Genomic DNA, 23,374 nt, shown 5'->3' on the forward strand with positions numbered 1-23,374 from the left:
GAGAGATGTTTTCTTCATTATAATGTTTTTCTAATTCTGCAATTTTGGTTTTGATAGACTTATTCATTTTGTCTTCTATCTCTCTCATTTGGTTTTCAAAGTTCCTTTTGATCTCATCTAGGAGAGCCTTCTGTGCTTGGGACTCATTCCCTGTTGAAGTTTCAGCTTTGGGTGTGGAGTCCACATTGTCTCCCTCTGAGGTTGTTTCCTCCCTCTGAGGATAGTAGGACTCCAGAGTCTTTGTCTTTGTAGTCTGCTTTCTACCCATTTTGAGGCAGGGTCCTAGCCACACCCTTCCTCTAGGATCCCAAGCCTTTACTGTAGAGGGTTTTGCCCTGGGGCAAGAGGTACTATGTTTTCAGGGTCAGAGGGGGGGTTTGGAGCAAGTGAGGTTCACTCTGTCATCCTGGACTTTGGAGGTCCTGAAAAGAGCTTTTTAAAAAATTTCTGGGCTATGAAGTGGTAGCCCCAGGAGTGTTTGCTGTCCAGGACAGGGGCTCCTGTATTTGTTTCTTACCTTACTCTTTCCAGTCCCAGCCCTTTGGTGATAGGCCTGGTAGTAGACCTTGTGGTTGGTGGGAAGACTTGCCCTCTGAGTTGATCAGGCCCCTTCCGGGCCTGCCTCTGCGGGCCATGCCTTCCCAGCCTGCCTCTACTGGCCGTGCCTTCCGGGCCTGCCTCGAGATTACCCTCTTAATGGTTCCTTGGCCTCCCTATGATCTGTAGGCCAGGAGCTCTGAAGCAGCCACATAGAGGCGGCTGCATAGCTGGTGTGCCTCTCCCACTTCTCCCTCTAGGGGGAAGCAGCCGGACTGCACCTCCATCCCCCCCAGTTGCAACAGAGTTCTATACTGACGTTTTACTTTTACTTTGTCATTTATGAATTGATATTTGTGGAAACTGCCACAGCTATTGGTGATCCACTCTCCCGAAGTCAGCTCTAGCTGCGGCTGTTTAGGGCTGCCCTGGGGCTAAAACCATGGGCTCATGTGGGGCTGGGCTCAGCTCCCAGAATGCCACAGCGGACCCTTCCTGCCAGCCTGCTAGGCTGCCTTCAGTGGGAGGCTTGTTTCTCTCTATCACTTTGTGGGTTCTGTAGCTCTAAAGTTTGTTTAGAGTCATATTTTATAGGTATTTGAAGTAGTTATGGGGGGAGCTCATGGAGTTTTCCTGCTTCTATGCCTCCATCTTGGTCCACCTCATGTGTGGGAACTGAAGCAGTGAGAAGGGCAGAGGACTCATCTGACCAGGAGGGGGTTGGACTCCAGACAGTGGTGTGTTTGGAACTCCAGTTCCAAAAATAGCATCCAGTTCCAAAAATCGCATCATTTCTCCCTAGCCTCAAATCTCCCTACCCTCAGAGCATTATCTCTGTCCATTTCTCCTCACCCCCTGCTCTGTGCCTAGCAATCATTCATGACTAGGCTGAAGCCAAATGCTTATCTCCCCTGGTACAATAAGAAGTGAGAACTTCACTAGATTATCTATACTAACTCCCTAATTCATTATGTACATCCTGAATCCCTCCTTATGTGTGCCTTAGGCTTGGATATATGTAAACTCCCAATATCCATCTTGCCAAACATGACATCGATGAGTGGTAGACTGGGCACTTCTTGGTAAAACCACACCTACATGCAGCCCCCACTTGGGCTATTTCCTGGTGAATTCTGGGCAGTATGCCTACACAGTAGATACTAAAAGTGCATGTTCCTTTAAGAACTGACCACTCTTTAACTTCTCCCTAATCCTACCCTGAACGACCTACTTGACATACTTGGCACATGTTTTATTATAGTTTATCCTATATAATGTTTGGGTCTACCCTTTTAAGATTATAGGTTCCCTAAGAATTCTTGTCTGCTGTATAGCAAAACAATAAATCTCTACCACCATGACTTAAATAATGCTTGAGTCTGTGAATTCATTCCAGATTGCTTTCCAGGGACTCTGGTTATTGGGGTTCCTGGACTCCGTGAACCCCATTGTAAAGAAATCTCTGGTGGCACTGTCTGGGGAGTGAAAACTTGAAAACTCTCAGAATGTGTCTTATAAATTGGTGTCTGTTTTGGCTGTCAACTTCACCCTTTCCCCCCCCCCCCCCCCCCTTCATTTCTGCTATCAATCAGAAGCAAGCCCTTTTAGGAGTCTTTCAACCCTCACCTAGCTTCAATCCTTTGTCTGCTTTCCTGCCTCTGTGGGCCTCTCCTCCTGGCCAGTGGGAGTCAGAGACAGTCTGAGCTCACTCCCCCAACCAATGGGAGTGAGGAACAATGGGGGAAATATGACCCCGCTGTGTTAGGGTTTAAAAACTCTGTTTGCCACACATTGAGGGCCTCCTCCTCATGGTCAGTAATGGGGAGGACTGCCCTCTTCCCCCCAGGGGAGGAGAATAAATTCCTGTTCTTATCCTAGGAGATCTCTGTGTTCTTGATAACATTTTGGATGAGGTTTTTCATCCCAAACAGCATCTAGTCCACTCCTGCTGGTACTGGAGAGCCCACTGGGCCTATTCCATCCCTGTCCAAAACCACTTTTGATACCAATTTAATGTCAATTGGACTAAACTGGCCTGTAACCTGTGGATGGCCAGACCCAAATAGAACAGGCTAGAGATAGGAGAGTCAAGAATTACACAGAAGTTTAATTTCAAAGTGAGGGAAACTGCTTCCAAGTGAAGTCTTCCTTCCTAAGAAGGGGAGCCCACTCTCTTATAGCAAGGGTAGGGTTTTGAAGCATGAAAACCAAAAATGGCTGGACCACAACACAAGCATTCTTGGGTGAGTAAACCGTCTTCAAGTTGTTAGGGTGCTTTAGTTTTGTGGTCGTTCAGTGGGACCAAGACTAGGGTTGGCATGGCCGGGATAGCTTATGTCTGATTCGGTTCAGTTGGTGGTTAAATTCACAGGAGATTGTTGGCATGTCAAGGGGTCCGATTGATCACTTTGGCTGCAGCCTCAGCTTTCAAGTCAGGGTCCCCTGGAAAGTAGGGAGGCTCCAACAGATCTAAATGGTTAGTATAATCATTACACACATCTTATTGATTGACATAGATAATCTATATAGATGTGATTTTGATCATTTCCACATTTATTCCTTCATCACTTCCATAGATTTGAGGCAACTTCCTTTCTTTCTCTGTGTCTTGGTTTCCTTATCTATAAAATGAAGGGGACAGTCAAGATATCTCTAAGGTTCCTTCTTTAAAACTAAAAACTGAAACTGCAAATCCTTTGGATTATGTTTTTTTCCTACTTTCTTATGTTCATTTCCAAAGTTGGAGTATAAGAAAGATTCACAAAATCAAATCACCTAAAGCTGGAATCTTAAGTAAGTGGTCCTGGAGCTGCCTAGTCCTGTATTGTCCCCTGTCATATTATCGTAGCCTTTTATTCAGCCAATCCTGTAATTGATGTTAGAATAAAAGCAAGAATAATAGTAATACACAGACACACACACAATTAGAGTGTGAGACCACAGATCTAAAGCTATAATTTATCACGTTGACCGAGTCCTTTATTTACCATAACAAAACATCGTGGTAGCTAGGAGATACTTGAAGGAGAGAGCCTTGGGAAAACATGAAGACATAAGACTTTTCTGCAGGAGGCTAATTGGAGCCCCCCTCAACCCTCAGGGGAAGACCGCTTATCTCTCTCTCTTCCAACTTGGGCCTCCCTTCCACTTTTCCTAGCTTGGTGTGCTTAATGAAAGAGCCCAAAGAAAGATTATTAAGCCTCTGTGTTGACCTCCATGGTACTTGTTTGCACAGTTCTTGGAACATTGAAAAAGTATAGTTATTTGGGTATGTGCTTTATCTCCCTAACTATATTTGTGAGCTCTGTGAGGGTCTGGAACTACATCTTATCCAAACTCTGTATCTCCCCCAGGACCAAACAAGGGGCTTTGCACACAAAAGGTATTTATTTCTTGTTGTAGTAAATTGGCAAGGCTCCAGGCTTGGAGACAAATGTTGACATGGAAGAGCTGGTTGAAATTCTAAATAAAACAAGAAAATGAAAGGATTGACCATAAGGAGGCCCTAACCTGAAGCAGAAGAGGGTCTACCCATGGGTATCATCTTACTCTAGGATCTAAATGACTGCCAGGAGAGTCCCAAATTTTCTTTTAAGGCAACTGGGGTCTGGTCTAGAAGACACAAAGCAATCTCATTTCCACAGTCAATTTCTTCTGAAATAAGTAGATTTTTGTCTGATTTCACTGCAATTCACTTTTTCTAATCCAACTCTTCTAAGGGGCATTTAACCAGGACCTGTGTCCTGGAGCCACTGCTGACTTGCCTCTTTAGGATAAAAGTCATTGCAGGTTGGACAGACCACTTTTGGGAAAGGTTGAGCAGAGGAACCAACCCAGAGCTCCGAGTCCTTGCCTGATGCACTGGCTATCCAGGAGCAGGAATGGGACAAAGTTCTGTGTAGATTTAGAGTTGTGGAGACTAGCAAGTTTGTAACAGCAATCCCCAAATTAAACTGTACTCAAAACCTCATCCTCTGCTCTACCACACTCCAAGTATCCACATTTACAAGTCAGAAGCAGGAATTGTCACTGCAATGAATGGGGTCAAATATACAGGTGTGCTCTCTGGGACACTTAGTGGAAGATGGCAAGGTTGTGTTTCTTGTAGAGCAGGGCTCGCTTCTTTTCCCGCTCCTTCATAAAAGTCCTTAGCCGACTGGTAGAAAAAGTCACTGACATTTGCTGGGTATGTTCCAAGCCCTCTTTGGTCAGCCAAGGACACTGAAGACAACTGGATACACAGGGTCTTCCCCTGAAACATAAAAGGTAAAAGGTTCAGGCTCCAGATTTCCAAATCCTCTTTGTTCTTCAAGTCCTTTCTCCTCCCTGGATCATAGGATTTAGAGTTTAATTAATATATGACTTTAGAGTTCCAATATCTTCATTTTACATATGGGGAAATTAAGGCCAGAGTAGTTAAGTAAAACTTACACAAGGTCACAGAGACAATAAGTAGCAGAATCAATCAGCAAACATTTATTAAGCATTTGCTCTGTGCCAGACTTCTCACAGCTCTTTCCTTGGGTCTCTTCTTTGCCTAGTCTCTATTCTGCCTTGTATGATGATACTTATTTTCCCAGGTGTTATCTCCCTTACTGGGGATTCTGGTTAGGGTGGGGGGTGTGTGTGCCATTTTAAAATTTTTGTCTCCCTTTTGTTTATTGTAGGACTTCACATTTAGGAAGTACTTTATTAATGTTTGTTGAATAGAATTAATAAGTATGTAATGTCCAAGTCCTAGGCACAGCGTGGGTTTCAATCATGATATCTTGGTTCTTTCTACCTTCAGCTATTCAGATGGCTACTCCTTGACCCTGCCCTTAGATTTAGAGGTAACCAAAGGAGACCACAGCTTAGAGATGGCAGCAGTCTACCACTTATGTGCATTGATTTCTCTTATTTCATAAGATGTCAGAACTGGAAGGGATCCGGGAGGACCTCCTTTGGAGTTCATTCTCTCCATTTTGGAGGTGGGGAGGTTAAAGGGGAAGGAGGTTCGCTTCCAGGATCACAAAGCAATCTGGTGGCAAGGCTGGAACTAGGGCCTTCTGACTTCCTTGATGGTTGCCTTTCCCATGGCACTCTGATGTCTCCCTCATCCACACACTAGTGGAAATGCCTGCCAAACTGACTTCTCTCTGTTCCCTGAAAAGCACTGAGCATTTCCCTGCCTCCCTGCCTTGGCTCAGCCCATCTACTTTGCTTGAAATGTCTCCTCTTGACTTCTTTCCTTTTGACAAGAGAGAATCTCTCTTTGTGCCTTAGACCATCTGAGTTGCTTTTATTTTCTTACTCTTTCAGAATATACAGTAGGCCAAAGAGCAAGATTTATGTTAAAGGGGACATAATCTTTTTTTCCCTTTTTTTAAATTACTGAAACTTAAATACACAGGACATAATTTTTACTGCTGAATTCCTACCAATCTCTAAAACCCAGCTCAAATGTACCTCCCAAAATACTTTCCTGATTCCCTTGGTCAGGTAGACCTCACATACAATTTTGTTTGCACCTCTCTGGTGAACTACTCTTGTGATTGTGAGTTATGGTTTTTTGTGTTTGTATCATATCCTCTGACTATACTATAGCTGCAGGAGGGCAAGGACTGATGTATGTAAACTGTACATCTTTCCCCAAGGCTGAGCTTTTTGTCCCTTTACCCAGAAGGTATAAATGAATGTTTGTTGTTTAATTGAATTAAATTGTTTATGAGTAGAAATAAGTTGTGTTGTGATCTCCTTTGGGAGACATAGGGGAGAAGAAGCCAGATGTTGGGTGAGCCTTTACCATGGGTTGGCACACAGGGTGCTCTGGAGGAAGGATACTGCTCCTCCCGACAGGCCAGCATAACATCGGTTCAGCTTAATCTTCCCTTTTCTCAGGCCCTTCTGCAGGTCACAGGTCACCTCATTGCTAACAGGATACTCAGCACTCAGCCTGGTCAGAAGAGAGGAGAAAGTCAACATAAGCTGGTTGTATTTGGGGCAGATGAGTCCTGTTCCTAAGGAGGTCTGGGTTTTGGTACATCAGAGACAAGGCGGGTGGAGAGATATGGGGGTTCTATGAAACCTACTACATTCCTTCTCCCCTTGGTCCCTTTGGTAGGCTCAGACCCAGGACAGGCTGAAGATGGTTCCTTCTCACAATCCCAAGACATAAGTAACTTCACCCCTTTTCCCCCTTCAACTCACATGATGAAAGCTGTTACACCGATGGCCCACACATCTGTTTGTGGGATGGCTCCATGACCTTCCAAGAGTTCTGGAGCTAAAGGATAAAAAGAAATCGGGCAATGGAGTGAAAAGAGAGACTTATGAAAACCATATTTGTACCATGCTAAATGACAGAGATAAAGATAAACATGGTTCTATCATGGTTGTATCAAAAGAGATACAACATATAAACAGATGGATATATAGAGGATTATATTTGAGGGGGATCAGGAAAGACATGAGAGAGCCAGCAAGAGGCTGAGATGAGAAAGGACTATGTTCGGGGCATGAGGGACTGATTGTTCAAAGGTATGATGGCAGCAGATGTGATGCCAGGTTTAGGGAACAGCAAGTAGGGCCAAGGTAACTAGACCATGGAGTGTATAAAGGGGGATAATGTGAAATAGGCCTGAGAAGATGGCTGGGAAAGGATTATGAAAGACTTTAAATGCCAAGATGAAGAATTCACATTTTCTCTTGCAGCAAGCACAGGAGTTCTAAAGGAAAACTTTATTTTCAGTTTTATTCCGACTTAACGCCATTCCATCTCATTTACCCATGGTTTCAATGTAGTCTTTGAACTTCTCTGTGGGAAGGACCTTGTCTTGGGAGTAGAACTGAGCATTGCCAAAGTCAAGGATCTTCAGTAAGTTGTACTCAGTGACAATCATGTTTTCGGACCTCAGGTCTAAATGCAGGATGTGGTTGGCATGGAGGAACTCAGTGGCACTGAGGATCTGCCACAAATAGTCCTTCACTTCCATCTCCGAATAGGTTGCCCTAGGAGGATGGGAACAATGAAACACATGTTAATTGCTCACATTTTTGTAGTGCTTTGAGGTATCAATAAGTCTGCTGATAGCCACCCTTTGGGAAATTCACTTAACTTCCCTAGAACTAAATTTCTTCTTCCATAAAATGTGGGGGATGGGTTAGATAACCTCTAAGGGCCAGTCCATTCTAAATCCTATGGGTCTAAAATTTTACAACTAACTCTTGCAGACTAACCTTATCACATCAGAATTTTCATGTATGGAGTTGTATTTTAGGAGATGTGATCTGACCACTGGTATATCCAAATCGATTGGGGTCAACTTGGTGTATTAGACATGGATGTGAGAAGGTCAGGGTCCTAGACCAAGTTATGCCACTTACTTACTGAGTAAGCTATTTACTTACTTCCTAGGGCAGATCAGTTCCCCTTTCTGGGCTTTAGTTTTCTATCTATAAAGTGAGGGAGTTGGACTAGAATAGATGTTCTTAATTATTTTTGTGTCATGGAACTTCTTTGGTAGTCTGTAAAGCCTAATACTGCTGTGATTTTTTTTTTACCTATATTCACAATGAAAGTTAAGTTCCAGCTGGAAAGAGGTAAAAATAAAATTTTCAAAAAATATATTTTAAAATTAAAAAATTGTTTCCTTCCTATCCAAGTTCACTGATCTCATAGTTCTGTGGATCCCAGGTTAAGAGTTTCTAGATTAGATGGTCTTTTAGGTTCTAGCCAGCTCTGCCATTCTATGACTCTATGGTAGGCAGCTAAATTTAATGAATTTGACCTGTGTTCATGAAAGGGCTGCTTCCCAGTTCTTAGAGATTTTTCTGAGCAGTTGGTAAAGGATGCAAGGCCTCTACCTCATTTAGCTTGAGCTCACCTTTCAGCTATGCAGTGAAGAAGCTCTGGCCCAGCACAGAACTCTAAAATGAGTACAAGATGTCGGGGGCTGATATAGGCCCCAAAGAGCTGTGCGATATTGGGGTGGTGGAGGGCCTTCAGGACCTCATACTCCCTGAGTGTGGCCACTTTGTCTTCTGGTCGGTAGGGGATGATTTTTGCTGCCATGACCCGCCCACTTGACTTTTCTCTGCATTGCCGTACAACACTGAAGCGACCCCTGTGGGACCAAAAAACACCATCATGCATCTCTAAGTATATCCCTCTGGTTGATCTTACACCAAAGGAGGAGGCAACAATGAGTCATTATAGGATTTCTCATCACTCTACTTATTATTCACTTCCCATCTTTCTTTGAACAAAGGGGCAGACACCTTCAATTCAGTTCAGTTTGATTTGATTTCGCAATCTCAACACTTGTAAACATCTTAATTTAGACGACCATGTCAGGTGTGAGGGAAGAGACAAAGATGAGTAGAATTCTGTCCCAATTGTCATGACTTCCGAGATCGTTTTTTGTTCAGGTCTAAGCTCCATGATGTGAGGTAAGTAGATGTCTCAGTGCATAGAGAGTCAAGAAGACCTGAGTTCAAATGTGACCTCAGACACTCACTAGTTCTGTCACCCTGGGTAAGTCACTTAACCTTTGTTGCTTAATGCACTGGATAAGGAAATGGCAAACGACTCCAGTATCTATGCCAAGAAAACCTTAAATGGGGTCATGGAGAGTTGGACATGACTGAGTGACTAACAACGACAAGTTCCATGACTTCCATGAAGCCCACAATTCCGTAAGGCAAAGTCTATAATTTACAATATTCTCAATCCTGTTCTTAGCCTGGCCTTCCAAAATGCCCCACACTTCTCTTCCATATTACTCAGTGTCACAGTCAGGTAGTTCTATAAGGTCCTTGGCATAGCTGCTATCAGCAGTGGAACCCTTTTTGCTGGTCCTAAAAGAGATGGGTTTTGTTTTTTTTATGAGGTTAGATAGAAAAATCACAAAACGGGGGAGAAAACGACCCTATTTGTCATTTTCCCTCCACCAATGACTGTGTGACCTTGGATTAATCACTTCTCCTTGGATTCTACTTTTTCCTTCTGCAAAATGAGGGGATTGGACTACAGGATCTTTAAGCTCTCTTTTAGCTATGATAGTCTATGTTCTATATCCTTAAGGACCAATCTAGGTCTGATGTTCTATGTTCTGGGGTCTTTTCTAATTTTTTTTTTTTTTGCTTTTTGGAGGGGGGAAGGTAGGGCAGTTGGGGTTAAGTGACTTGCCCAAGGTCACACAGCTATTTTTTGTGTTAAATGTCTGAGGCCGGATTTGAACTCAGGTCCTCCTGACTCCAGGGCCTGTGCTCTATTCACTGCTGTACCTAGCCGTCCCTGGTCTCTTCTGATTTTCTATGTTCTATGTCCTAAAATTCCTTCCAGTTCTAACATTTTATTTTCTATGATCTTCAGGTTCCATACAGCTCTAATATTCTATCAGCTGTGTTCTAAAGACCCATCTAGCTCTGATAGTCTATCTTCTAAGACTCCTTCCAACTCTGACATTTTATGCTCTTTGTTTTAAGATGTCTCTAAGCTCTAACATGCCATGTTTTCAGGGTCTTCCCAGGTCTGACATGCTCTAGTTCTAGGACAGCATTAAACTTGGTGACTGATGGGAAATTGGAGGTAAGACAAAGAGAAAGTGGTGAAGGCTAACTCAGATTTCAAGTCAAGATGATGGCTATCAAGTCCATGTGACCAATCAAGATTGGTGTGCCATTGACAGAAACAGGGAGGTCAGTAGAGAGCTGGATTTAGGGAGGACACATTACAATAGGAAACCCAAAATATTGAGCTTTGCTTAAATTTATTTGGCTAAATAACTTTTTCCCATTTCTTTGCCATAGCCTTCCTTACCTCCGAATTTCCATTTGAAAGGCATAGGTTTGCTGGCTTGAGAGAGGTTGAGTTTGAATGACTTTGCCATTCTTCTCCTTGGTGGCCCCTGGGAACACTTCTGAAATGATGGCTGGTCCTGAAGAACAAAGGGAAGCACGTTGCGCAAAAGAAAAAAATGGTGGTTGGAAAAACCCTAGGTGCTGGCATGCTCAAAGTTTGCCATCTCCTACCACATTCAAAGTCTGGAAAGGGAAGAATCCCATTTCAACAAGGTCCATAGGCTGACAGGTTCCTTACTCCCCCAAACACTGTCTCGCCCTCTATCCCTATGTTGTTCCCTCTGTCTGCAGTGCTTTCTTCTAGCCCATCTCCAGCCTTACATCCCCCATAAAGCCTTATCTGACTAGTTCAGCCCTCAAGCATCTTCTTTCCTCTGACATCCTATTGGGCCTGCTGTCTCTCAATTCAGTTTAACATGCATTTACACTAGGTAGGTCATATGCCTATGTATTGTTCTGAACATATAATACCCATTACATGTGATCTTTTTTTTTTTTTAAAGCAATCAGGGTTAAGTAAATTGCTCAAGGTTACATGGCCAGTTATTTCTGGGTGTGGTGCTGAATATCTGAGCCCGGATTTAATCCAGGTCATCCTGACACTGGAACCGGTGCTCTTACTGGCTGAGCCACCTGGCCGCCCCTAAGCAATTGGGGTTAAGTAAATTGCTCAAGGTTATACGGCCAGGTGTTTCTGGGTGGGTGCTAAGTGTCTGAGCCTGGGATTCGATCTCCAGGTCTTCTCAACACTGGAGCCAGTGCTCTTACTCTCTGTGCTACCTGGCCGCCCCTCATTACATATGATCTTGAACTGTGTGTCAGTATGTTTCCTATGTAATGTCATTTCCTACGTATGTCTTGTACTCTCAGATGAAGTATGAATTCTCTAAGGTCAGGGGTGGTAGTGTCTACTTTTATATTCTTCCTCCTTCCCCTGCCTGAAGCAGTGCTAATAATAATATTTAGTTGCGTTTAATAAGTAAATGAATACTAAGAAATTCACTAATACAATTTACTTACTAATAAATATTTTATAAGTGAATGAATGAGAGTAAAAGGGAGAGCAACCTAGAGAGAGGGAGGTAACTTCATTTAAAATTTTTTGTATAGAATTGCTGACAGCAGAATTTTTGCCTAAAGACTGAGAAGAGGCGTGACTCATTAGCGCTCATATACGGCTCTTTGCCAGGTCTTTACAATGCTTTCAGGGGCTCTTAAAGACAAACTAAGGGGATAAGCTTGTATCCTTAGGTGGACCCATCTCATCATTATGCTGAAAGTATCATGTAAGCATCTTGCTTTGAGCAATGCCCTTTCCCCACCTGGACCTCCATCGATGTATCATGCTGTTTTGTACCTTTCTGATATACTTATCTTACGATGCTTTGTATCATCATTCTTTTATTATATATGTTTGTACCTTATGCCCCTGCCAGACTGTGAGCACTATGATGGAAGGGACTATGCATCATCTAAACTTTGCATCTCCCCTAGCACCCCATATAAACAGTGTATTGTTGAATTGAATCAACCATCACTCCAGAGAAATACAAAATCAGATTGTACTCAGAGTAGTGCCAAGACTGGCTGGATTTCATGTCTCTAATGTACTCCCTCCAGTCTTCTGCCTCAGAGAATCCTTCCCTTCCTTCAGAATACAGTGCAAGTACCACCTTCTACACAAAGTCCTCCCTGAACTCCCCAACTCCCTCCCTGCCACCTTGTATTTAATTATGTTTTCATTTTATGTACTTATATGGGTAGATGTTTCCTTTGATAGACTCCAAGTTCCTCGAGAGTCAAAATTGTTTCATTTTTTGTTTTTGTATTCCTAGAACATAGCTCAGTGCCTGGCAAACAGAAGTTGCTTAATAAATGCTTGTTGGTTGATTGCTTGATATAGAAGCTAAATAATTATTATTCAGCATCTCTGTATTGCAATTACATCAATTATATAAAATGTTCAAAATGTTAAACTGGATAGATGAAATTATTGTAAAATTCCTTCTATGTAAATATATGTATTTTTAGTATAGTACTTCAAAAAGAAGAATTCATTCTAGGAGTCTTACAAAATGGTTCTTTCTTTTAAAAGGTTGCAGGTCTTTAACATAACCTAATTCTGACTGCCCTTTGCCCCCTGCTCACCCATCTGGTTGTGATCACCGATGTGAATTCGTTCAGAGGAGCTGCTGTATGGTCCCATCCCTGCTTTACTGACGCAGGCTGTTCGGAAGGAGTACATTCCACCATGAGAGAGATTGTTGGCATAGTAACAGCAGTCAAAGATGTCAGATGCCAGTGTGATCCAGTCTCCACCTGGGTGAATCATAAGAGGGTTTGGAGCTATTGGCTGTCCTTTTTGGCTACATATGGCCTGCTCAGCAAGCAGGTGAGGGGTGGGAGGTGGCATCTAAAGACTCAACAGCCTATCCATTAGGTCTGTTTTTGATTCTACTGCTTTGTCAGCACTATGAGAGTTCCATCAGATGCAGGCATTTAGGATTTTAATTCTCCTATAGTCACATTGTCATTCCTAGGAATGTGACAGTTCCAGGAGAAGTTCTGGGACATCCCAAGCTCTGGATTCTTATGATGACACCATGGTAGAGGCCGGGATTGAACTCCAGAAGTTAGGGACGGACCTTAAAATGTTAGGGAAATACCTTAAAAGTTATGGCTGGGCTCCAAAGCCCTCCTTAAGCCAACAATGGATAGCACAATTTTTGTAATCATTTCATCTTATAATTCTATGTAAACCATGTTCATATACAGATATATTATCTCATTTGGTCCTCATATAACCCTGAAAGGCATGGAGGGGAGGTATTAGCATCTCCATTTTGTAGATGAAGAGATTGAGAGGTTAAGTGAAGTAAGATAAAGAAACTCAGAGACATTCAGTGATTCGTTCTAAATTGCAGAGCTGGGAGCTGGGGGGGGGGTCCCTGGATTTCCAGTGCTGTGTTCTTCCCACTACTGTCCTCCATTTCCCATTTGGGCCTCCCTTTTCCATGTGCAATCATCAGAAAGCTGAGCCATGTTGTTTTTGCCTCAAGAAAATTTATGCTCCTTGGTGAATTCATTATAAGCTTAGATGTGCTTTTAAGGAGGGCAAGATGAGAATGAACCAAAAGCCAATCTCACATTACCTTCTATCTTGCATTGTACAATGTAAGTCACTGGACTGTGGGATTCCACAGGCTTCCAGACCAGTAGCGCCCCATTTTCATATATCTCTCCAATGTCCGGACGTGGAGGAGAGGAGGGTATTTCTGTCACAGAGAGTCATAAGGGAAGTTAGATGTACAGAGCTGTAACCAGGACACTGTGAGGAGGGATTTGTCCTGGGGTGCTGACATATGGGATGGAGGAAGGGCAGGGCCAGTGGAGGACCATGAAGCTTACAGACAGTTGACTGGAAGACTTTCATGGGGTGTAAGCCCATCTACCACCCCACGCCTCAGAGTCCTTCATGATCTCTGTGTTGTGCAGTGCCATCCCTGAGAGTTTCAGTCCTTTCCTGATGCTAGATCCTCACACCCAAGACTCTCACTTCCCACTTCCCCTTGCTTTTTTTCCTCCTAGGGGTTAGGATTTGATAGTTCCACACAGGGATTAGATTCTCTGGGAAATGAGCAGCTCTTCTCCTTGTGCAATGATACTGGGAGGGGAAGCTGTCTTCTCCTTTCTCCAGCTCAGCTGAATTTCCCCCCACACATCAGAGTGCTAATTATGGCCACACAGGTGTGTCCTCTTCAGGATCCAGGGTCATTTAGGCTGGTTCAAGGGTTCTCAAATCCAAATCAATTTGTCACCCCTCCCCATCCTATGTTTATATGGTACTAAATAGGGCAAATGACAGCATTTTGGAAGGCTGTAAGTGGAAAAATACTCTGTGATATGGCAGAAAGTCTGAAACAAGGAATGAAGTGAAGCCCCACCTGGACAGTATGTCTATTCAAGACTAACCATTCAAAGATCCCTAGAATTATTTCACAGGACAATGTCTCAGAGCAGGGTCTTTAAACTTTTGGGTTGCAGACCCGAGAGACACTGTGGAATTACTGAAAAGGGGCTAAAAATCCATATGTACCCTAAGCATCGCCATTTTTATATTAGCCTTTACAAAATATTCAGTATAACGTATGATAAATGTCTTCTGTACATGGAATAAATAATATGCTTCATACATAGATGTATCAGTACTTTTCAAATGCATATAGATGATACTGCTATGTTTCACTCACCATCTTTGTTATTTCCTAGGTCATAACTCCCTTTCTCAGCCATTCCTTCTCCTCCTCCTCCTCTTCTGCCCCCCTCCCCACCAAGTAGTATTTCCTACACTAGAATTTAAAGTTCTTGAGGGTAGGAATTGTTTTATTTTTGTATCTGGATCCTCAGATATTAGCATAGTGCTTGGCACAAATAAGCCTTTATTAAATACTTTCCATCCATTCATTCATTTATATTCACTCATTCATTCATTTAAATTTCATTCATTAATTTTAGAATGTTCTTGAGATCACAGAAATATCTGTCAGCAGACGATAACAGCACAATTCCTTTTCACATACGGAGTTCTTATTGAAAAGGCTGGAAAGCCAAGAGAGGCAGTATGGGGTAGACTGACCTGCTTTCCTAATGACGCCAATTGTAGATGCCATCCCTAGGGAATTGCTCACAGTACACTTGTAAACTCCAAGGTCTTCCTCCGTTACTACCAGTATGGTCAGAAGCTGGAAGTTTTTGAGCGTGGAGGAGATGAGGAGCCTGCCGCTGGTCTGAATGGGGAACCCATCTATGAGGGAGATAGAACCAAAGGCCTGAGTCTGGGAAGCAGCTCTGAGGGTGGTTCCAAAAAGGAGATGACAAGGATATATAAAAAGCAGTTCTTTGGGAACCTGTGGCATCTTCTGCCCTGAGTTGAAAGATGCTGATCTTATACCTTATTGGCCAAATTATGTTCACATGTGTAGGGTTCATGGCAGAGTTTAATGGTTGGCACATCAAACTAGCATGTGGAAATGGATCATGACAGAGTGGAAAGAATATTGGCTTGGGAGCTAGGAGTCATGGACTCGTCTTGGTTCTTTCATGAACTAGCTGTGTGATCTTGGGCAAATCATATCATCTTCCTGAGCTTCTAGTTTCCTTATCTGTAAAATGAGGAAATTGGACCAAATGGTCTCTAAGGGTCTTTCCGGTTCTGGCAGTCTATATTCTATGCCTCCCTCCAGCTCTGACATTCTGTGATTCTTAAGCTCCACTATGTCTTGGCTCTACTTTTTAATGTAGGTATTAGGCTGTGTGTTAAGGGTAGAACCATCACCTTTGAACCATTCAGTCTGTGGAGCTGGGTGAGCAGAAACTTGGCAGGAGAGTGTAACTGACTGGCCCAGGATGACAGCCTCATCTGTGAGCTCCTTTACAAACAAAGGTGCTGAGGAGAGACAAAGAGACACATTATTTCAGGTGTATGGACCAGTGGACAAAGGTCTTCAAAGACAAGACTGACTGAAGTGATCATAAGTTTGAAATGGGGGAGAAAAATACAATAAAACAACAAGAAGATACAACACAGACATTTATTAAGTGCCTACTATGTGCAGAGCCCAGTGCTGGGCATCAGAAGGGATAAAAAGATTGGACAAAACATTACACCTGCCCTCATGGAACTCATAGTCTGGTAGAGAGATAATACATCAAGACAGAGAAACAATATTACATGGTAAAGTTCATTAGAGAGGAACAAATTAAGTGTGTGGTGATGTCCCATGAGGAACACGGAAGTAATGGAAAATAGGTGGAAAGTTAGGCTAAGGTTAGATTTTGAAGGGTCCTAAGTGCATGATCTGACCATACAAGGCTCATTTCTTCCTCTGGGCATTGAACACTCATGCTGTTCTTTTATCCTGAGTGTGTTCTTTCCTCTTCTTCAATCCCCCCCACTCCTGTCCTTCAAAGCTCAGCTCAGTAAAACCTTCCTCAACTACTGCAGTCTATGCTAATCTCTTTGTTCCATGAACCTCCTAACAGAGGACATGTTTTTGTATTATTGGGGAATCTTCCATTTGCTAACTTTCTTTTCTCTCCAGCTGGACTGTGATTTCCTCAAGGGCAAAGACCGAATCTTTATGGACTGACTGACAAGGTTGCCTTCTGCTATTTATTCCACGGGTACAATAGAGAATAACTTGAAGGTTCACACATAGAGAAAACAGATTGTCCTCATTGCTGGGCCAACCCTTGATGATACCTGTATCAGCCTTTTAGAGGTTACCCAGTGGCCATCTAGGTCAAGATAGCCCTGGGAAAATAGACTAAGGGGCAGACATTCACACTGAGGAGCCGGGAACTGACCTCACAGCCTTTGCTGAGAGCAAATTTGGTTGGAGGGAGGAAGATGAGGATATCTCGGGATCTTTCCAGAATTAGCTCCACACATTACTTTGGAACATCGAGCAAGGATAAGGGGAGCACAGAAGCAAACCTCAACTTTGTCATTTGCTAGCTATGTGAGCCTGAGCAAGTTGTTTCAGTTTCCTAGGAAGCGCTTCATGCTGCAGTTCTCATGGGGCTGCTGTGAGGGTGGCACTTTATAAATCATAAAACCTAAGCAAAGAAATGTCATTCCTTGCTATTCTTCTTCTTCTTGTTATTCTTGAAACCATTCCATAGTAAATGCTCAATGCAGACTTGACTGATCAGTTGGAAAAAAAATAGGATGGGGAGGGAGAGATCCCCAAATGGCCCAAACACGTACCTCTATCTTTGGTTTTCATTCCAGAGAGTCTGAATGGTGACAATCCTGATTTCTTTTTAAAGGCTTCTTCCTCCTCCAGAACTGCCAAGAGAAGAGAGAGAAGAGGAACTTGGCATAAGCTACCTTGAGCAGTAGGCTGACATGAACACAGACCCTCTTCTCTTCCCACCTCCTTTCCTTTGCCTTTGTTCTCAGTACCTGGCATATTCTTCCTCTCCTTTTTACCCTTATCTAATTCTTCCCAGCCTTTGAAATCCAACTCAAGAGTCCCCTCTTCTGGGGTGGCTAGGTGGCACAGTGAATAGAGCACTGGCCCTGAAGTCAGGAGGACCTGAGTTCAAATCCAGCCTCAGACACGTGACACAAAATTGGCCATGTGACCTTGGGCAAGTCACTTAACCCCAATTGCCCTACCTTTGTCCTCCCCGCCCAAAGCAAACAAAACAAAACAAGAAGAGTCCCCTCTTCCAAGAGGGTTTCCTTGAGTCCCCTTTCTTGGAAAGACCTTCCCTAGGACCTCACTTAGCCCTTTTGGGGGGAACATTTAAAATGCAGTATTGTATACAATGACTATTTGTGTGGTGTCTTATGTCTTTGAGATCAGGGAACGCAGCTCATCCAAACCTTGTCTCTGCTGGAGCTTCAGCAGCGGGCTCCTCCAAGTGCTTTAGAAATGTCCTTGGACTGGAGTGGATTGCATAGTGGTCATATTTGTTTTAAGTTCTCTTCCCTCTGCAGGCTTTATTTATTTATTTATATAAATATTTTAACATATTTGCAAAGCTTTAGAATCATGTCTTCCGACCTAGAAGTCCACTGTGTCCTATAATTTTGATCTGGTTACATTCCAACTAAGCATATCTGATAAGACTGGGGCTGGAGAGGATCTCAAGAGGGCACTTAGCTTATTCTCCTATGTCTTAGCAGTAATGAATTCAAATGCTCCCAAATAAAGAGCTTCCTGTATTCCAGAGAAGTAGCCTTGAAGACCACTTGTGTTATGGTGCCATATGGAAATAAGTCCTATTTTCCTATCGTTATGTATGCTCTGCTCGAGTGACATTGTGACTTGAAGGAGACCCTGGATTCTTGAACTGTCAGCTGAGACCAACCAAAGCAGGTGCCACCAAGCTGTAAAAAATTTGGATACCAACCAAGTGATGAATTGTGTGTCTGTCTTTTGTCTTAGTCATCTAGCTAAGTGTGAGAGCTTGGCTCATGACTAGGAGAAGGAGCTGGAAGGGGGTGTTCCTTTAATCTAAATCTTTCATTTTCCAAATGAGAAAATTGAGGCCTTGAGGTCATGTAGACTGCAAGTGGCAGAGACAGGAATCTAACCCCTGACCCCAAATGCATACCTTTTTCCACTGCTCCAGACCACAGAGGACACTGAGCCTCTCACCTAACACAAGGTGGGTGTTTAGGAGGGGGCAGGGTGTTTCATCTGAACATGTGTATTATAGCAAGAATGAATAGAATCTGTTATTCTGCCCCATGCTGCAAACTTGGCAATGTTACCTGATTTTAGCAGCACTGATACCTTATTATACCTCAATCGAGATTCCTTAAGAACACTCACAAGATTATTAAGACAAGAGATGAGAGAAGAATGCTAGTGCTCCCGAAATACCTTTTCCCTTTTCTTCCTCCTCTCTTGGCCTCCTAGCTCTAACCATGAAACTTCTGTGACTCTCCTCTTCCTCACTGCCCTATCGCTCCTCTCCCCACCCCCCAGTAAACAAGTGGTTTTCCCAGGTAGAGTGAGGTTTTTACCTTCTCGTCTTTCTTGCTCAAAGGCTGGCCTGCCCTTCAGTATTCTTGAAATATGGGCCACTGAGGCCTTTACTTTCTTCTTAAGGCTGTGTTCAACTGGACTGTCCAGAGGTTGGTATTTCCCAGAGAAATTGAAGAATCCAGGTTTGGTTGGGGAGGATTTCCTCTTCTTCCTACTAGTGTCTATAAGGCCTTTGGTGTCCTTACTCATGAGTTCCATTGGGTCCAAGTCTTCCATTATCTCTAGACTTCTCTGTTGCCCAGTGGCTCTAATGGGAAAGAGCCCAAATTCTTCTTGCTTGTGCCAGGTTTCTTCTAAATCTGTCCTATCTATGCTCTCCACTTCTAGGTGGGCTGGAATTTCTTTTTCAACTGGTTTGGGAACCTTCCTGAAAATCATAAACTCAAAGGGAAGGTATTTGATATCATACAAATCAGACAAGTTTAGGTAGGCTGGTTCCACTTCAGAGATGTCTAGAGACACCCTGTCTCCAAGAGATGAGTCTTCAGAAAGGTCTTTGATTTGCACCAAGGAGACCTGGGAGCCTTTGCCAAATTCCTCCCAGGAGAGGAATTCCCCTGAACCCTTTCCAGTCTCTTTCCCTGTCTCCTTCCTAGCATCTTTTCCAATATCTTTCCCAGCATCCTTGCCAGTTTCCACAATCTCAGGGAGGGATGCAGACTTTGTCTCAGATTGAGTGTTCTCTGGCATCGTCTCCTCTGGCTCTTCAGATGATATTGACTCAGTCCAGGTCCTGGCAGTCCACAGGGGCCTCTGGCCTAGCACATTTCCCTCTCCCCCAAAGGCAAAACTGCCATAGCCCCCGACTCCTACGTAGCCTCCACGCTCTCCATAGGAAAACTTCCTGGAAACAGTCTGTGCTTTTGGGCCCTGCTGATCAGACACTGAGTCAGCTAGGACCGTCATCTCCTTGGACAAATCTGCCATCTTTTCCACAACATCCTCTAAGGATGCTGCCTCTGTGGCACTGGAGAAATACTCATTCTTGGAGGTCAAACCTGGGGCAGCCTCTGATGGAGAAATGTCTGCCAGAAAAGCAGGTCCTGAAGAGCCATGGTATTCCCTCCCTGCACCTGTGAATGGGAGGGTTTGGGTTTGGAAGGCTGGCTGACCTGGGAGGACATAGCTGTGTGTCTTCAGGAGCCCTTCCGTGTAGGTGCCAGGGAAGGCTGAGCTGGGGGTGCCCTGTCTTTGTTGGATGGCAGTATCCCAGGCTGTACTGCCCTCTGAAAGAGCAGTCCCTGGCTCATGGTAAAGGAAAGGATTGGATCTCTTGAGGGTGTCTCCAGGGATTCCAATAAGCTGGTGGCCCTCCTGAAGTGCAGACCCTGTGTCACTGTACAGGAATGGGTTGGATTGCTTTAGAGATCCATCCTTGTGCCCACCCTCATTGCTGGTGGAAGCTGAGGGTCCAGAGCCAGTGGTTGGGAAACTACTGGGCCCCAGGTCACTGGAGAGGAATGGGTTCGAGTGCTTCAGAGAGTCATCTGTCTGTCTGTCCTCAGTGACTGAGGCTGACCCTGAGGCTGCTTGCAAGTTAGGGGTGGATACTAATGGATAGTTCCCACCCTGGAGTATGGCTGTGGAATCACTCAACAGAAAGGGGTTTGAGCTCTTTAGGGAACCATCTTCCCAAAGTGAGCTCAAAGCCATCTGTGAATGTGGGACAGCTGATGTGGGGCACTGACCTTCTGGGCAGGTACCTGTCACCTTTGAACCTGAACTTTTGGGCAGAGGGGGCCTAGCCTTTAGGACTGACCCTCCTTCTTTCTGGCTTGAAGAGGCAGGCAATGAAGTACCCTGTGATGGGGAGACTGCTCCCGTCATGATTTCTTGCTCTTTGACTGGTGTCAGGGGGATGGCAGGCCCCCCTGGGCTTTCTGACTGGCTGATCTTTGGGGATTCTCCTGTAGCGGAGTGGGCCCCACTAGTATCACTAGTGGCTAGGTCCTTGCTCTGCTCTTTTGCCTCACTTAGCTCTGGGAAGGGGCTGCTGGTTCTTAGCCTGTAGTCATCAAATGAATGGCTTCGGTTGGAGACTAGGGAAGTGGAGCCAGGCAATCGGAGAGCTGTCTCAAAAGATGATGACTTGGTCAGTGGGCCCACCTGGGCCTCCCGGGCTTCCTCCTCTTCCATTTCATAGTGTTCGAGGAGTGGCTCCCGCAGGCCTCGCAGGGCTCCTTTCGAGTACCAGCCCTTTAAAAGGTTCCTTCGGGCCCTCTCCAAGTGCTTTCTGTAATCATGGACAGGAGATGTACCTTCTCGTTCTGTGGCCTCACAGACCTGCCAAGAGAATGTACTGTTGATAACACTTTGCCGGGGCACACAGGTGGCACCCTTGGCTGCTGTCCTATCCCCTTCCTGGGATGAGGCTCCCCCTATGGTCTCACTTTCCCCTTCCTTGAAGGTCATACTGTCAGCAGAAGCTGTCTTCAGTAACTGAGGCTGCTCCCAGAACCTCTGGGGAGCCCTAGGAGAAAGCTTTCCACTCTGTTCCCATCTGTGGTCAGTGCCTCTTGGGCTCCCTGTGGCACCTGCAGGGAGTTCACCCTCCTCAGGGAGGCTTGCAGAGCTTCGAAGGAGACTCTTGGGTGGCAAGACAGGGGAGTATGTTCCTGGTGAAGGTGGCAGGGACTTGGCCCGGGAGTAGGCTGCAATCTCGTTGTCCGAAGAGGAGCTGCTTGTAGAGTAGCTGGCCTCTTTGATGAGGTGCCGGGAGATGCCAAGGGATGGGCTGTCTGAAGGGCCCTGCAGGAGCTCTGGGATAGACTGCATCACCAGGATGGATTTGTAGCACATCAAAGACCGCTGGGAGAAAAGAGGAAAAAGAGGCGCTGTCAGTCAAAAGCACAGCACGGAAACCCCAAGGCCCTTTGCTGGACTTGGCAGGCTCAACAAAAATCTGCTTAAATCTTTGCCACTGCAAAGGGTGGGTAGGAAAGATGGGATGGCCAACAGTGAGGGAAGTGAGGGAACTCTTATGTACTCATGCATTGAGTGTGAATCTCCCACACCAGATGTAGATAGGTAGCCCAGGAAATGAGATGGTGACCTGGGTTCAGATCTCTCTGTGAGCTTGGGCAAATCACTCTCTTAGGCCTCAGTTTCCTCATCTGTAAAATGAAAGCACTGGACTAGATGGTCCATCACATGTAGCCTCATTGCCCGCCTCTTCAAGACAGAAAGAGGAAGCCTCAGTCCTAGACACTGGGCCCCTCTGCCCAGAGGTCTGTTTCATCCCTTAGGAAATGAGGGCTTCTGAGAGCCCTTTTATCTAGGTCTATAATTAAGCATAGTGCTCAGGCACCCCCTGGGGTGAGCACTGCCTTTGGCCCTTGCCCTCTCCCAGCCTCTGTGCATGCCTATATCTGCTGTTGAGTTGTTTCAGTTGTGTCTGACCCTTGTGACCCCATTTGGGGTTTTCTTGGCAAAGAGAATGGAGTGATTGGCCATTTCCTTCTCCAGCTCATTTTGCAGACTAGGAAACTGAGGCAAACAAAGTGAAGTGACGTGCCCAGGGTCACACAGCTAGTAGGTGTCTGAGGCCAAATTTGAACTTATGAAAATGAGTCTTCTTGTCTTCAAGCCTGGCGCTGTGTATACTATGGTGCCACCTAGCTAGCTGCCCCACACCTAGGTCTGGAGGGTCTCCAAGGCTCTCTCTAGCTTGGCATTCTCTCCTCTCCGCTTCTCTCCAGCGCTTACAGTCTGTGCTCCATGTTCTAAGGTTCATTCTAGATCTTGGGGTCTGTATTCTAAAGGTATCCCCAGCTCTGACACCCTACACGCTATGTTCAAAGGTCCTTTCTAGCCCTGACATTGTGTTCTAAGGGACTCTGACACTGTTAAAAAGTCCTCTGTGATACTCACGTTCTGTGCTCTGATGAGATGAGTTGTAAAGTGCTCAGCACACACTGCCTGCACACGGTAGGTGCTATATAAACGTTAGCTGTCATGGTGATGACGCTGTGTTCTAAGGGCCCTCCCAGCTCTAACAGTCTGTGCTCTTTGGCACACTGGGCCTGGAAGCAGGAAGACCTGATTTCAGCTCCAGCCTCAGAAACTGGCTGTGTGACTCTGGGCAAGTCACTTAACCTCTTTTGGCTTCAGTTTCCTCAATTGTAAAATAGGGAGGATATTAACAGCATCTCTATTATGGGGACTGTAAAACCCATAGCACAATGCCTGTCACACAGAATGTGCCATATCAATGAGAGCTATTATTACGACTGTGCTCTAAGATTCTTTTCTGGCTCAGACCTTGCATGTTCTGTATTCTAAGCTCCCTTCAAGTTCTGACCTTCTGCATCATAAGAAGTCTTCCAGCGGTGACGTTCTATGATTTGATGATGCTCACAATACCCCTGTGAAGTAGGCAGGGTGGCCATTGTTATCTCTGTGCAATAAATGAGGACACAAGCAAGAGGCAG

The 23,374-nt window shown here is 44.6% G+C and overlaps 1 protein-coding gene across 1 annotated transcript in view; it reads right to left on the reverse strand.

Moving 5' to 3' along the window:
• Positions 1–3,072: 3,072 nt before the first annotated feature.
• The window catches only part of OBSCN (obscurin, cytoskeletal calmodulin and titin-interacting RhoGEF), a 319,253-nt gene continuing 298,951 nt past the window's right edge, over positions 3,073–23,374 (reverse strand). Inside the window, exons 107-118 of the mRNA XM_069095842.1 lie at positions 18,923–21,752; positions 17,150–17,230; positions 15,716–15,826; positions 15,017–15,184; positions 13,533–13,655; positions 12,529–12,699; positions 10,340–10,457; positions 8,403–8,642; positions 7,304–7,527; positions 6,727–6,802; positions 6,323–6,472; positions 3,073–4,789 (exon numbers count right to left, since the gene is read on the reverse strand). Coding sequence (XP_068951943.1) covers positions 4,612–4,789; positions 6,323–6,472; positions 6,727–6,802; positions 7,304–7,527; positions 8,403–8,642; positions 10,340–10,457; positions 12,529–12,699; positions 13,533–13,655; positions 15,017–15,184; positions 15,716–15,826; positions 17,150–17,230; positions 18,923–21,752 — 4,470 coding nt within the window. The 3' untranslated portion in view covers positions 3,073–4,611. The remainder of the gene's footprint in view (positions 4,790–6,322; positions 6,473–6,726; positions 6,803–7,303; positions 7,528–8,402; positions 8,643–10,339; positions 10,458–12,528; positions 12,700–13,532; positions 13,656–15,016; positions 15,185–15,715; positions 15,827–17,149; positions 17,231–18,922; positions 21,753–23,374) is intronic.

This window comes from Petaurus breviceps, unplaced genomic scaffold, assembly GCF_028583685.1.
Source record: "Petaurus breviceps papuanus isolate PSGF00001 unplaced genomic scaffold, PetGlider_PUasm1.0 227, whole genome shotgun sequence".
Classification (NCBI taxonomy): domain Eukaryota; kingdom Metazoa; phylum Chordata; class Mammalia; order Diprotodontia; family Petauridae; genus Petaurus; species Petaurus breviceps.